This window comes from Crinia signifera, chromosome 3, assembly GCF_055691185.1.
Source record: "Crinia signifera chromosome 3, ASM5569118v1, whole genome shotgun sequence".
Lineage (NCBI taxonomy): Eukaryota > Metazoa > Chordata > Amphibia > Anura > Myobatrachidae > Crinia > Crinia signifera.
Genome location: NC_139219.1, coordinates 114737103 through 114754303, shown reverse-complemented (window position 1 = coordinate 114754303; position 17201 = coordinate 114737103). Strand labels below are relative to the sequence as shown.

General features: G+C 43.1%; 1 protein-coding gene across 1 annotated transcript in view; it reads left to right on the top strand.

The window, feature by feature from the left end:
- The window catches only part of LYST (lysosomal trafficking regulator), a 574932-nt gene that overhangs the window by 317007 nt on the left and 240724 nt on the right, over positions 1-17201 (top strand). Inside the window, exon 28 of the mRNA XM_083176391.1 lies at positions 14079-14270. Within this exon, the coding sequence (XP_083032517.1) occupies positions 14079-14270 (192 nt within the window). The remainder of the gene's footprint in view (positions 1-14078; positions 14271-17201) is intronic.

Here is a 17201-nt window from a genome sequence, read left to right as displayed (position 1 = left end):
CCCTATACCTCTTCCCAAGCCAGTCTCAGATTAGTGCCCTCGGAAGCTAGTTCTGTTTTTCAAGGCTCCTCCTAAGAGGTGTCCGTTTCATTAGAAAAGCTGCAATCAGTAAGAGGAGAACAGGCAGTGAATGCCCTGCCTGTCCACATCCACTTGCGCTGGAGTGTCCAGATGGGAGACCACTGTCTCACAGTTTCAGAATGCAGCTGCAATTGGTGGTGCCACGGACTCCTATCATGACCATATCCAGCAGCATATGGCATGGGGTGAGTATCCGCCCAACTAGCAGAATGCCAGGCGAATACAAAAGCTAGTCATTAAGGGTTCCCTGCAGTGGTCCGAGGTGCCATTAAAATCTGGCGCTATAGCAGGGGGGGTGGAGCCTGTTACCCAGACTGCCTCTTTGCCCCCAGCGGCGCATACAGTTCTCAGATGCCGGTGGCCATTTTCTAGATAGCACATGTTACAGACAGTCTGCTGCTGCAAGATGAACACTGCTGATATCTCTCAGTGGATCACATTACAAGCTACACCGGATGTTATGAGTATTCTGTTGTACAGCTTGTTTGGCGAGCAGTGACCAGAGTATTATAGAAAGCTTAGCTTTCTACTACTGCTAAAAGCGCTGCTGAGACTAAAAATAGTGTGATGATATCCTCCTTTCAGCCTCTTTCTCTCTCTTTCTCTCTCTCTCTCTCTCTCTCTCTCTCTCTCTCTCTCTCTCTCTCTCTCTCTCTCTCACATCTGTCCTGTCTGGAACAATATTCTGCTCCCTGTCCTATATTGTTTTTGTCAGGGTGTCTTTCACCATGGCTAGGAAAGGAATGGTGCCTAAAAAGGCTCACTTGTACTAAGGGCAGTATTCAGTGTTCATGTTTAGGATTCGCTTCACATTCGCAGGGTTCCGGAGGGCTGGAGCATTCGCAGCCAGCCCTCCCTTTCACCCTATTCAATGCCGCAGGCCCTGACGGCGATTTTTAACTGCTGCAGCGAGCCAGGGGACGGCGACAGCAGGGAGATGGAAGCCTCTCTGCCTGCGTCGGAATGTGGGGGGAGGACTCCCGGGGACACAGGCAGTAAAAGCTGCTCCCCCCCCTGGAGGGCTGGCAGGGGACGCGGGTAGGGAGCCACTGCACTGGTCCCACTTGTGCATATGTAATGAGCGGGACCAGTGTGAAATTAATATTTAATGAACGGCTCCCCGCCCCCTGTAAGCAAATGTGTGTAAAAAAATATATATATATTTTATATAAATGCAAGCACATGAATAAAAATAGCATGCCTCTTCACAGACTAAAATTTCGGATTTTTTTTACACCCCCCAAAAAAAAAACACCTTTATTTTAAAAGGCCACTTTTCAGTTCACCTTAAAAAGATGTCGAATGCAAAATGGTGAATCATGGCGAAAATCCTGCTAAAAGCCTGATCCTAGCATTCTCGTGAATCCCAGTGAAAACCCCATTGAAATACACCAGCGAATTGCAGCAAAAATGAAACGGACAACTGGCCGGCAGTCACTGTTTGCTTTCGGTGAACAGTAAAAATTGAATAGGGTGAATCAGATTTTCAGTGAAAAAGATTCACCGCAAGAAGCCCGATTCGCTGAAAAAAATGGTGAATTAGGAGCATTGAATACTGCCCTCTGTATTATTTCAATCCTTGTGAGTGTGCTATACAGTATTGGAACAGGGTATTTTGTAAATTGTGACCACAGTAATACACATTAACAGTTATTTAGTAACAGTGTGATTAATGCAATTGGACACAGTGATAATTCACAGTGTCTATGGGAAAAAACTCGAATTAGTTATAATTAATTCTGATATCAGGAGGAGTATTTGTACACACTTGGTAAGTTCTCTCCAAAGATAAAACGATTATAAAATGTAACACAATACAGTTTAGGAGTCAAATGAGAGAAAGATTATCCTGGTCTATAGTGCATTTAAAAAAAAATGTATATTAACTGTAATTAATTTATAACAATTAGCCACTGTAAGATGTACAGGAAGATCAGGAGGTTAAGGGTTTTCAGTGCTAACGCTTTTCATGAGGTAGGTAAAGTATAAAGGGTCCACAACAAACAAGTTTAATATTATCGGTGCTGCTTAATCGGTTGAATAACCAGTGTTCTAATGAGTAAGCGAGCGAGTTATACCTGTTAGTACCACCAGTTTAGAGTGGGAAATGTTGAGTGTAAATAATTAAGTCCCTATAACTAATACCTATTATACTAATGTACTAAGACTGGCGTAGGTATTATGCCAGTTGCGGTACGGGCACACGATCGGCGCGAACCTGAGCATACGCTTCTCACGAGTTTACCCTTTAGGCGGGAATGCAGCTGAGCGCGTACACACAAGCTTTATTAAAGCAAAGCGAACACACTTGTTTCGCTATGCTGAAGTAAACAATGGCTACAGTGTAATGCGTGTTAACTGGAGCTTGCAGTGAGCTCACCAAACCTTTACCCCATAACCAATAAACTTTTGTAACACTATTAAGTATCACCGTACAATCAACCTTATTTAATAATAACTGAAGCAGCTAATATGCCGCTACCTTAAAGAAATACAATTACAAGTAAATGCCGGGAAAGGAGATGTATTTGATACACTCCGTTAAAACCCGGATCTTCTAATATACAATATAAAGAGATACAGCAGGGATATAACAACACAATATAGTTAACAATTAATACAATATGTGATCCTATCAGACTAGGACATACAATGGCTGAAAGTACAAGATTTTGTAACAGAGCACAGCAGTGAGCATAATTACCAGTCAGATATGAAGCAGGCACAAACCAAGGAACCAGGAACTTGACATCTAAGTGAGAATGGGAAATCCACCTAACTTCTGACATTGGGTTTCATCTTTTATAGGGTTTGGAGCAATGGGACTTTGGGCGATGATGTTTGGCTGGCAGGCTAAGGGGTGTGCTTTGGAAAGCATTCCCCCTGTGTGTCATTGAGGTGCTGCCCACTCAGGGATTTAATAAAATCTGAATTTCTTGTAAGGCTATTTATGTCTCCAGATATTAACGTTAGCTATAATATTTTATATTTATATTAATAAGAGTGATTTTACCTATCTGTCTGATTAAATTTGATACTTTTAGTATGAGAGTAGAAGGTGAAAAGATAAGTGGTTATCCCTGTTACCTCCTTTTTCTCCAGTCTGTAATACTGACATCTATTCAGGGGACCAGGAGCTGACTGTGTGTATAATTGTCTTATGCGGCGTAGAATTGAGCACCAGTTTCTTCAGAGTGTGTCATTGAATAAAGGGACAAATAAGAGGACCAAGGTCCACAAAAACCTTGTGGACCTTGCTGTTTACCTTTTAGTGAAAAGCAAATATCTACTGCAGTTTTTCCTGAATCACATAAATTAGATGAAATCCGGTCTTCCGCCTGGCAGCGTCCACACAGAAGGTATCAGGTGTCACATTGATTGCGAAAAGAAAGGTTTTGCTGCGCTTTTTTGAAGTGGGTAAAAGAGTTAAATTTGGTACTTGTTTCCTAGCAGGGCGCCCAGTTTGCTATCCCCCCACCGATTGTATAGGGTGCGATGCATTTTACTTTAGTATACAGTCGTATGAGATGCAATAAGATTGAGGCACCGCCCAGTATCCACGTCACCCCGAAGCATGGCAAGCACAGCGGAATGCATCATCCCGACCTTTTCATACCCCCACTATCCACGTCGGCATGGAGTTAATTTTATATAGTGTGGCAAGCTCAGCGAGCGGACACGGAATACATGTAACGTAATCCGCGGCCCCTTGCGGGGCTCGCTGCGCTATCCACACTATATAGATTCAACTCCACGCCGACGTGGATATTGGGGGTATGAAAAGGTTGGGAGGATGCGTTCCGCCGCTCAACCGGGGGCTCGATGCGCTCGCCACGCTTCCGGGTGGCATGGATACTGGGGGGGGGGGGGTCCTCAATCCCACTGCATCTCATACAACAGTATAGTCAAGTAAACGGCATCGCACCCTATACAATCACATGCGATTTCGCAATGCGATCGCACCGCCCGGGAGGAAAAAAATAGCAGTGAATACATTACATAGGAAAATCGCATCGCATGCAATCGCATTGCACGCAAGAACGGCATGCGATGCAATTTTCTTACGCAGAATCGCCCGCTAAACTAATTACCTTTAAGTACCTTAAATTTTAATAAACAACACAATTACATAAAAATGATACACAAAATGAAAAAATTAGAATAGAAATAAAAATATACATAAATCAATTGATATTATTTATATTAAAAATGGTGCTTCAAATTGTCGCATAATTAGTTGCAGTAATTAGGCAGTATAGTCACCCCTTAAAAGATAACTTGTTCTCTTTTACCCTTTCCTTTTCTCACATTGATTGTTCTTGACTTACCACTTTGCTACAGATAGCAGAAAACTGTGTGAGACTCCCTCTGTGGTTGATTCCTCTGTATCTCATCTTTCTAAAAAGATGGTACTTTCTGTGCCGGGAGTCACAGCTTTAAACGATGCTTCAGATAGAAAATTAGCCAGCTCCCTGAAATCCATATACTGTACGCCGTGGTTGGTGTTTAGTGAAGGCCAGCTATGGTGGACTGCTGGGTCAAGAAAGCCACTGAGATGTAGGCAGCTCAGTTTGCTGAAAGACTGCAAGCAAGTAGACTGGTAGAAGAACGTATGTCCCTAGCAGAACACATACTTGAATCTACTGTTTTCTTAGGAGAAATATCAAAGGATACAGTATCTGCTCTTTGGCTTCCAGGTCAAGCTATTCAGCTTCCAGGTCTTCAGCTCTACCGATTTCAGCAAGCAGACTCTGAATCTAAAAATGCAGTAGATGCTCTACTGTTTGTGGGAGGTTCTGTATGGGGAGCAGTTGGATAAGTGGATCTCCCAGGCTATGGGGGGGTTTAATCTACTGCTCTGCCTTCTGTGACTCCACAACCCAAGCGGTTTTCTGGTGCTTTCTTTTGGTTCTTATGACCTTTGGCCCATTTCAGGGTTCATTTTAGAGGGTCAGCCACTGCCTCCAAATGATTCTGGGGAGGGGAGAGCCTCTGCATCTTTTTCCATCCTGGAGTCCTAGTCCGCTTCCAAGCCCTTCCGTCCCATCTGGGAAACCTCAGGGTGGTTGCCTGCCTCCACTCCTTTCATGAGATATGGAGGTCCTCTTGCAAAGAGGTTTGGTAAGGGATCTCAATCAGAACGGATACAAAATATATTTTGTACCCCCATCCCTGCTTTTTGTTTTATTACTATGGGGCTTCCTGTTTGCAGCAAAAAAAGAACTGTTTTGAAAGGACCAATCTGAAAGCACCAGGAGTAATTACTGCGGTCCCATTCCCTAGAGACAGCAAGGCTTTTAATTCCTATTCCTAAGGCCTAAATCCTTTCTTGCTAAAACACAAATTGAAGATGGAAACCCTTTGTCTCATCATTGCAGGGCTAGATCGGGACTAGGCCCTACAACAAGCGGATCACCTTCTTCAGGACTTTGCAATTCAGGTCCAAACAGATGATGCCACAGCCATGGCATATATTTATCAACTGGCTAGGTGGCGCACACAGTCATGTGGCTATGAGAGAAGTGTCATGGATGGAATTGTCGGCTCAACAAACATTAGCAAGCTAGATTCTCCTTACAATTTGACAAGCTTATCTTGCAGTCTCCAGAGTGCCTCTGGATGTAATAGCACACCCTACTCGCACCGTGGGGCCCTCATGGGCGTCTGTTCATGGTTTTTCCATGGATCACTTGTATAGAGTGGCAACGTGTTCCCATCTTGGCACCTTTTTAAGCTTCTAAAGGATTTACACTTTTGCAAACTCAGCTTTGCAGTTTGGCTGTGTGGTTCTGCAGGGTTTTCAGTACTCTCCCGCCCTGCTTGGGAGCACTTGGATGTCCCCATTGATTACTCTTGAGTGTCCCCTGCTGGATGAAAGAGAAGACAGGATTTTTGGTACTTACCGGTAAATTATTTTCTCTGAATCCACAGGGGACACTGGACCCCAGCTGGGCGCTGTTCCTTTGCTGCCTTGGTGGTGAACTTAAGTTACAAATGAAGCCACAGTTCATCCCATTGATGTGCCATAGCTTTCCATTTTGACATGCTGTTCGTTGAGACTGGGACACGCGGGCTTCTCACGCACTTGCGTAGCCCATTGCTGTGATAGTTTCGAATGCACGCATGTCCTATTCTCAGTGAATGGCACGCTGAGGCCAAAACCTATGCGGGATTAATAAACCTGGCTCCATCTGTAGCTGGGTACACACCTACATCTGTCCAATCTATCTGGTGGGAACAAAAACCTGGAAATATATGGGAGCAATTGACAATAAAAAAAAAAACCTATGCTGGAATAAATTTTGTTATATCAGATTCCTTTAAACAATTAGTCTGATCCTCGTCTGTTTTCCAGCATTTGTGAACAAATTTTAGATTTTTATTTGCTCCCGTACATTTCCAGGGTTTTCTTCCCATCAGGTAGATTGGACAGATAAATCTTTAGGTGTGTACACACCTTTTAGACTGGCTTAGCGAGGGTTATAGAGGAGAGGAAGAGTTACACTATGTACATTTCTTAAAGTGCCAGCTACTAATAACTATCAGTCTATACCCATTGCAACTTGCTCTCCAGTGCCCTTGTTTATTCAGAGAAAAGGATTTACTGGTAGCTATCAAAATCCCTCTATCTATATATTTATATAGAGAGAGCGAGAGCAAAGCGAGTTCACTCGCCATTCAGCAGAGTAGTTTGAAAAAAAACTTACATTTATTGTGGCATTTTACATCAATAGTTTGGTTAACGTTGCGGTCTGCATCTCAGACCTTTTTCAAGACATCAGGCCATGTGATAGCATGAGCTCCTACTCCATGAGAGACCTAACTACAACTGGCACAGCAGCGGGCTTATATAACCACATTGACAGGAAGCTCCACTGATCACTGAACAGTATGACGCATGAGGGCTAGAACATACGTAATCCCTGTGAAAAAGTGCACATTATTCACATACATCATGTCAGAGGATAATCTCCACATCAACTTGTGAATATCAGCGCATAAAAATGCACAGTGTGCATGTAAACTACTCCCAATCTCCACTCTGTGAGACAGGAAGTCCTGTGCATTCCACCTGAGTGGAACGCATCACATCAGCGGAAGCAGCATCCAGCTGCAAAATCCCCACTCATCAGAAGCGCCCTGCACTCCACCCGGGTGGAACGCACTTCCGCTGGAAGTAACGTCCTGCTTTGTGTGGATTTCTTACACAGCATAGAAAATAGGCAGAAATACCATGCGTTCCACCTATCCACAGAGGCCCCTTTCTGGTCCCCATAACGTGGGAACTTATGTTATTTGTAATAGATATCAAATAAATGCATAATATAGTGCAAAAAATAAGAGTGGTACAGATATACAGTAGGGAATATGTTTTAAAATCATCTATCTATTAGGGGACACACATACCCACTGCATGGGGCAACTACTAAAATATTTACCATATGTAATACATATACATTTAAAAAAGACTCATACATAACATAGACAAAGCAAGACAATATTAAGAAATAGTTATGTTTCCACAATAGTTAGTTGGTGACATAGGGAAAATGTATAGTTATCCCTACACTACCCTGCTTCACCTGCTCAAAAAAAAAAATCAAAGAAAAATAGATACTCTTTACCTAGAAGGGTGTCCATCGCGGGCATCGCATGTACCAAAAAATCGCATGCGATGCGACCGACGCGATTACCGCAATTTCCCATAGGGAACAATGTTAAAAGGCCCACAGAGGCCAAATAGGCACCCTGAAGTGTGAAATGGCCCCCCAATTGTTAACGCCACCCCACGATCAACGTCAACCCGAAGCGTGGCGAGCGCAGCGGTACGCGTCCTCCGACGTTTTCATACCCCCCACTATCCACGTCGGCGTGGAGTTGAGAATAGAAAGTGTGGCGAGCGCAGGGGACGCGTATACCATGCTTCGGGCTCGGTGGCTCGCTGCGCTTGCCACACTTTCTGTTCTCAACTCCACGCCGACGTGGATAGTGGGGGTATGAAAAGTTCGTAGGACGCGTACCGCCGCCCCTCGCGGGCTCGCTGCGCTCGCCACGCTTCGGGTTGACATTGATCGTGGGGTGGCGTTAACAATTGGGGGGCCCATTTCACACTTCAGGGTGCCTATTTGGCCTCTGTGGGCCATTTAACATTGTTCCCTATAGAAAATCGGGTCAATTGGGACATTTAACATTGTTCCCTATGGGAAATCGCGGTAATCGCGTCGGTCGCATCGCATGCGATTTTTTGGTCGCATGCGATGCGACCGACGCGATTTTTTTTTCCTTACGATGCCCACGATCAAAATCGTGGGCGCCCTTCTAGGTAAAGAGTACCGAAAAATATTGAAAGAAACATGCTAATTTAAGCCCCTCGGAGACCCTGTATCAAGTTGTTAGATCCACTTGGAAGCAACTTCTCTCGGTCAACCCCTCGCCAGGGGGCTGGTACATGGTCAATAATCATACTCCTCAAGTTGAGTGACCCTTCTCGCACTCGGCTTGAATAGTGTTATTTAACAGTAGATTTCCCAGTATGCCCGATATTGTACACGCTCCCGTACACAAATCTCTAAGTGCACCTCTGGGACATCCTATCATATCGGCTATGGGCTCTGCACTTCAACCACTAGCGGATTTTGTTGACACATTTTTACAGCCATGCATGAAGAAATTGGATAGCTACAATACTGTATGTGAGAGATACTCCAGATTTCTTGACAAAAATATGGTTTCTAGGGCATTTTTATCTACACTAACAGGGTACCACTATGGGTTCCAACTTAGCTCCTTTGTATGCAAATTTATATATGCAACAATATGAGCATGAGTTCATTTTTCCGAGATTCGTGATCATATTGCTAGCTACCTGTATTTTATAGACAATATATATTTATTGTCTAAACTGGCACTAGTTGGAGCTCACTGATATGATCCAATACCTAAACCTGCTTGAGTCACCTATTAAGGCTCATACACACTGGGCTTTAACTTTAAACCACACACACAGCCATTCATGGTCATCATCATCAATTGCTGTCAGGCTGCGTACTAGGTCAGAGTGAAAAAATTTAAAAAGTGTAGAAAAGTTTTGACTTGACCTGAGTAAGAAATGTGCAAAAGCATTTTGATCTGTCAACATCTTCTGTTCTGCCAAGAGACCTAAATTTTCCCTTTTTAGGTGAAAATAATGAAATCTATGAAGAAGCTCCGATCTAGGTAAAATTATGTCAGGATGTCTTAGAGTGGTTCATAAATATACTTTAGCATAGTAAAAAGAGTATGAGCTTGTCCTAATCCCTGACCTGTTTTCATGGTCACAATTGTGAATATTGTATGTGATCACCCGAAAGTGTTTTTTTTTTTTTTGTAATTGAAGTGACCAAGAAAAAAGCTTGGGGCAAAAAATCATGGTAAATCCTTTTTGTTTGCCCTTAATAGAATAATGCACATCTGTGTCTTCTAATGTTTAACAAACTCTTTACTGAACGCTACAGTGAGTTCAGTAAACAATGCATTACAGTACACTCTGTTCTTTAGGTGCACTTCTGTTTATTGTCTTTACTTGTGGCAGTTTATTTTAAATGTGAATTGGTCTCAAAAACAGTTTTGCATCCCCAATGCTGGGAACATGATTGGGCTGCATTACAGCATATAATTATGCAAAAGATATGTCAATATATTAACAGTTAAATAGGTCAATGTGCATTATGTTGTAATAAACACATACATCTAATGTTTAGAAAAATAAAATTAAGAACTTTGATTAAGAACTAACAGGTTTCAAATATGTTGCACATACAGTATTGTCTTCTTGTTTTTTTTTTGTTGTTGTGTTTTTAGTTCAGTTTTTTACAAACCACTTTGTTTGCTGTCCACTATTATTAGACTGTTAAATTGGGTCAGTAAGCACATAAAAAGGAAATAAAGTATTGCTGATCAATCCTGCCTAGTAACACAGTGATTTACATATAATGTGTGTACTGCTGGACACCACTGATTGAATGAATTAACTCTCAATAGCATATCCAGTAGAATATGGGGTCAATCATATTATTGCCGAAGGGTGTGAGTTGCCGTTCGGGTGCCGTTTAAACACTAAAAACGGCACCCAAATTAAGTCTATCTCGCACCCCTCGCAGGGCCAAAGTCACTTAAAAGTGCTCGCACCCCTATGAAGGTGCAAGCACTTTTAAGCGAATTCAGCCCACCGTAAGTGCACCCGGTGCCATGATGAATCCGTACGTAATAGAATCGACCCCTTTGTTACTATTTTCAATACATACAATATATCTGATTTGAGCATTATGGCTTGAAAGTTGTTGTGTCAAATTTTTGCATAGCATATGGGTGTGGTATGACTTGGTCGACAGTGACCATGTTGATATTCAGTATGTCTTCATGGATATGTCGACATGATGAACTGTCAACAAACCATCCCTAGTTGAATAGTGGTCTCTTACCATTTCTCATGGGCAGTTTCAGCTTCTCAGAAGACCTGTAATACTCTTGCTGTCACGCCTGGGGTCTGAGTCAATGTAATGAAGGCCTCAGGTGTAGGCTTGGACCGATGAATGAATCGGGGAGGCTTGATTAGACCCTTGTACATAAATTGTACCGTAGTGCACCCAGAGGCAGGAAGCAGGCAGGAGTAAAAGTACAATTTGTTTTATTAAAACAGATGATAACAACAAGGAAGATTGTACTTGGTAACTGGCAGAGAGTAACGTATGCACGGCAACAGGAATGGTACACAATGACTATGACAAAGAAGATGATAAAGATGCAGTGCAGCGCACTGATGAAGTTCATAAGCGCTATGAGCCGATAACCACACTGAGGGCAAAGTACATTACTTGGGGTTGTCTGTGAATACTAATGACTTGGAATGATGATTAGAACATCGATGACAGGAACGATGGTTATAACATCGATGACAGGAACGATGGTTATAACATTGATGACTGGAACAATGGTGGAAACATCGATGACTGGAACAATGGTTGGAACATCGATGAGAGGAATGATGGTTAGAACATAATCAGGAATGATGGCTGGAACATCAAACGCGGAACAATGGTCAGAACATCAACAGGATTGATGGCTGGAACATAGAATGCAGAAGGATGGTTATAACATCGACAAGAACGATGGCTGGAACATCGAATGCGGAATGATGGTTGAACCACCTAGAGGTACGCACGGAACTGCTGAGGTAAGTATCCTTTTTCCTACTTTACTGTTACAGTAAAGAGTTGGACATTAGAAGACACAGAGGTGCACAATTCTATTAAGGGCAAACAAAAGGGATTTACCCTGATTTTTTGCCCCAAGTTTTTTTTCTTGGTCACTTCAATTACAGAGCATCCCCCGCCAAAGTCAGTCACTTTGCACTAGGGCAAGCTCGTTCTTTTTTTACTATGATAAAGTATATTAATGAACCACTCTAAGACGTCCTGACATAATTTTAACTAGATCGGAGCTTTTTCATACGTTTCGTTATTTTCATCTAAAAAGCAAAACTTTAGGTCTCTTGCCAGAACAGAAGATGTTGACTCTGGTCAAGTCACAACTTTTCCACACAAGCCAATTTTGAATATCTCAATTTCAACTTTTTCTACTCCGCCCTACTGTGTACCATTCTAGCAGGATATATCATCAATTTCTGGGGGTACAGTGTGTATTACAATTATATGTTTTCCTTCCTTTCAAATCAAGGGGGTAACGTCAGAGTATCTAAATAAATTTTGTGATAAAAGGTAAAAAGTTCCCTGACCCCTGTTCTAAATGAATACAGGTAATACATTTGCGACAATTAGGCGATTTTGATATAACATATGGGGCCTTATTCTGGTCTGTGCGGCCGGAGCCGAATATGCGGCCAGGACCGTGCGTCCTAAACCCCGCCTTCCGTACGGATCGCTCACTCCGTCCGAATGTGGTAAGCCGCTGACCGCACGGAGCACAAGTGGATTTCTCATGTATACACCTCCTCCATCTCTGGGAACCTCCCCCATCATTCGATGGTCGCAGACCATCGAATGCAGGACGAGTAATCAGGCAGCTCCCGCGAGCTCAGACCACTCGGGCATTTCTCCGTGCAAAATCAGGGATCTGGGCGGGCAGCTGACATCCGGCAATGTCATATGTCCGCCCCCTACACGTGCGTCACGGCCGCATTACCATACGTACGCCCAGCGTTTTCATGGGAACGCCCATGAAACGCGGGGCGTATGCATATGTTAATGAGTCCAAACAGCCCTTCACGCCCCTCTCCTCCCCCTGTTCGTAGTGTAAACAATTCATGCGGAATTTGGATGCATGTCCCTTTCGCACATGCGCAGATATGCCTCTGCACATGCGCAAACACAAAACATCGGCGGAACAAACGCACGCGGACATATCCGCACCAACCAGAATAAGGGCCATGGTGGCTGATATACCCCATGGGTTGTGATGTCGTTATGCTCCTAAAATTCATCAGGTTTGTACCCCTATTATAACAATTGAGTATATTCATTGCCTTAAATGCAGCCAATCTGTTAACAGATTTCAAGGGGCACAACATTTTAGTTGTTCTACTGGCAACTATGCTGTATCAGAAAATCTACATATAAAGCTTTTAGCTTTATGAGTAGATAATAATACCCTAAGGGTGGGACAGCGCTAGGAAAATGGGACTGTCCCACTTAAAGCTGGACAGTTAGGGGGTATGCTAGTGTCTACCAGGCGGTATATTGTGGGGTACAGGCATTTATTATGCTGCTTTCCCACTGCCTAAATGGGTAAAGACCAGGTATTTGTAAATGGGTCTTTAAATGGGTAAGTGCTATAAAGACCCTTTCCCACTGCAGCTCTTAAACAGTAATTTGCTATTTAAATGCCGTTTTTGTCACATTCACATATACCCATTTAAGCAACCCGTTTAAACCCATAGTAAACATGGGCTGTCATATAGAATGGACTTTTCTGCCCCAACAGGCCCACACTGATGACGTTTTGAGAGAGCAAAAGGGGGTGGGGGGGAGTGGTCTGATCAGTGTTGCAATAATGGCAGATATAGCACATGTCTCTGCTGATTTCCTGCCTGATTTTCTTCCACGTCCTCATTCTGAGTTTCAGGGATCACTTCAGGGGTCTGCTGTCACAGCATGTCCTCATTAAACAGGGGTGTGGATGTTGTGGACTGGGCTGGTTCCACAGGTGGGGTTAATGTTTGTTCTGCACACAACTGTGCAGCTTCATGCTGACTTTCGGCTGCTGCCAGGCTAGATGATAATGCTACTGGATTAGCAAGTGCAGAATGCCCGAAAACTGCCATACATTGGTCGAAGTACAACCACGCCCTATGTGCAGAGCCGCTTCAGTTCCGGTTCTGGTCTAGTACATTGTGGAATAAGCGTTTCAATGCCTTCAGCTTATGTATAATTTGCGTAGTGGTTCTTATAAATCCTGATGCTGCCATGATATTGCTGATATTACGGTATATTGCAGAATCCTTTACCCTACCGGTCATCTGACACATGATTTCTTCTTCCCCACAAATTCAAAGGAGTTCCCTGATCTCCTCCTCTGTCCAACTGGGCATGGCCCACTGGCAAAAAAACAGCTCTTAAATGGGTAAAACTCTGCTTTTTACCCATTTAAAAAAAAAATGGTATTTTTAAATGGGTACAGCAACCTGGAGCATTCCCACTGCAGCTCTACCCATTTAAAAAGGCTAAAAAAATGTAAAATTACCATTTAAGAGCTGCAGTGGGAAAGGGGTATTAGATATACAGTATAGGGGAAAAGATTGACCCTCCTTCTCATTAGAAATTGTTAGTCTTTTCAGAATGTTTTTAATATCAATAAGACTTTAATAAACTTTATAACATTAACTTTTTTTATTTAGATTTTCTTAACATTACTACATAACATGTGGGGTTTTTATATTCTTTTGTACATAATATAGATCTATATAAATGATATCTGTATTAATTTATATTTATCTTTTCTAGGTGCACAAAGATTATCATTTGCACAGTCTGATCCATTCTTAATGACAATGCGTTCAGTTGCAAGCAGTGAGCTTACTGAGCTGATGCAAAGAAGAATGAGCCAAGAAAATCCAATAAGAGCCTCTGAAGCTGAATTTGTGCAGAGGCTACGAAGACTGACAGTTCTTTCTGTCAATAGACTAATTTACCAAGGTATTTTAGTCTAAGCTTTGCATATGTAGTAGCTTATATTAACTTATATACTGTAGAGGTGTATGCCTATATTTATCTCTTTTTTTCTATATTTTGCCTTTATCAACATGTTTTTCACAATATTGCACTGTATGAAATATTTATTGATAAAGGTTATGGCCAGTAGATTAGACCTTGTACACTGTTGCTGCAGTTGCCCATCGCTGAGCCCAAGGTCCCGTGTGACTCAGCCTGTGTCATCACCTTCCATGTGTCTTGTTCATCTGAATTTGAGTCTGTCACAACGCAATGTGAGACAACTATTTAATGGGACTGCACTGATTAATTTGACATGCAACACCTTATATACAGTATCTGTGTGTGAGACCAAGTTAAAATCTGTATACAAAGTGCTATAATGCTACCTTTATCTCTATCACCCATAATGGATACTAGGAATTCACTTAGTACTATGGGTATAGATAACGTCCAAAGGTGCCTGTGCACATAAAACTTCAAACCGGGTGCGCTGTCTCCTCCCCTCTATGCCCCCTCCCATAGCTCAGTTTAGAAAAATGTGCCGTCTGGAGAGAATACACACTCTGGCGCTCCAGAGAATTTTCGCCATTTATTTTAAACTTGTATTTATTTTTATTTGGACCTGCTGTTTGGACATGCAGCATGCTTGCGACGTGGGAACTTAGGGGGGGAGGGATACAGACCTCTTCAGGTTTTGCTCCGATCCCTGCTGCCGGAATACTTTCTGGAATGGGTTAGTGTACCGCCTGGCATTGTGCACAGTGGTGAGCAGAAGATGTGAAACCTGCTTGGGGGTTACCCCAGTAACTTTTGCGGCACACGTGCTGTGGGGCATACAGACCCTCTCTGGAAGGATCCCATAACCCCCTGCGCACACTGGCAGCTTTTTAGAGAACGACCTTCTTGCATCATTTTACATGTTATATATATATATATATATATATATATATATATATATATATATATATATATATATATATATATATTTTGTGGAGGACGGCGGCACTCGAAGGAACAATTATGACACCAGGAGACTGGATTAATCACCGACGTTTCCAAGCCGTTACGGCTTCTTTATCAAGGTGCAGAAGATCAAGGGTCTTCTGCACCTTGATAAAGAAGCCGTAACGGCTTGGAAACGTCGGTGATTAATCTAGTCTCCTGGTGTCATTATTGTTCCTTCGAGTGCCGCCGTCCTCCACAAAATATCTACAGCCTGCGAGAGTAGGTGACTAACGGCGGGCACCGCATTATCAGCATTATTTGAGTGACCTGGGAGTGCCGCTTCATCCATTACATATATATATATATATATATATATATATATATATATATATATATATATATACTCAGTAGCTCTGGCGCAATTACAGGGGGTGGAGCTACCTCAGTGCTGGACCAGCAGTGACTCAGCCCCATTTCCTGCAAGGAACTGCGTACAGCTTGTTCTGGCTCCTCCAAGGCACTCCTTTCTACAGATTCACTGGTACATGGGTGTTAAACTGGGGGAGATTCGCTGTAAACAACTCTATTAAGGGCTTTTTTCACTGGTAGGTACTTGTGTATTATCACGGCTCCAACGATTTCCATCTTATGGGATCTTATACAATTTAAAATTGTATAAATTGTATATGGCATACGATGAGATGAGATTTTAAATTGTATAAGCACACTAATGGGTGCTTTCAAGGTCAATTGGCCCCCCTATAAGATTTTTAATTGTATAAGCACCCTAATGGGTGCTTACAATGTTAAATGCACCCCCACGCCACCCCCACTATCAACGCCAACCCGAAGCATGGCGAGCGGCGGCGGTACGCGTCCTCAGACCTTTTCATACCCCCACTTTCCATGTCGGCGTGGAGTTGATTTTATATAGTGCGAGCGGACGCGTAATACTTTACATGTACACTTTACTTTACATGTCCATGTACATACATGTAAAGTATTACGCGTCTCCACGCGGGGCTCGCTGCGCTCGCCATGCTTCGGGCTCGCCACACTATATAAAATCAACTCCACGCCGACATGGATAGTGGGGGTATGAGAAGGTCGGAGGACGCGTACCGCCGCCCCTCGTGGGCTCGCTGCGCTCGCCGCGCTTCGGGTTGGCATTGATAGTGGGGGTGCATTTAACATTGTAAGCACCCATTAGGGTGCCCATTAGGGTGCTTATACAATTAAAAATCTTATAGGGGGGGCAATTGACCTTGAAAGCACCCATTAGTGTGCTTATACAATTTAAAATCTCACCTCATCTCATTGCATACCATCTTATGCCTTACGGTATGCAATGAGATGGGATGAGATGGGAGCCGTGATAATACACAAGTACGCACTGGAATATATGTGTAAATTCCACTGATTACATTCCCACTTGGGTCTGTTTGGCAACTGTGCTGGTTTCCTTTCCTCTGGCTCCCTTACATGGCTGGGGCTTGGGCTAGGGCAGACTTGCTTTTTATCCCTGAGTGTTTTTTTCATCATGGGGAGAAAGTGCACTGTATGTAACACCAGGTTTTCCCCTTCCCCCACTGACACACTTATGTGTGATCAGTGCAGCCCGCTATCTCATGCCCCATTCCCACTGCAGCCTTAAAATGGTATATTGCCGATTTTTGAGGGCAAAATACCGTTTAAGGCTGCAGTGGGAAAGCGCCAGAGTTGAAATACCGTTTAAAGTTAAACGGTATTTCAACCCGTTTCCAAAGCAGAGTTTTACACGGTAATCTACCGTTTAAGAGGCAATGGGAATGCATCTTAAACGGTAGAGATGATGGCTGATTTTTTCAGCCATCATCTCCGTGTGTGTACGCTGCCGGGCTGAAAGATTAACCACTTTCAGCCCGGCGGTACGCCCCGCTGCCACCCCCCCCCCTTCCTCCTGTTATACTCACTTGTCCACGCTGCCCC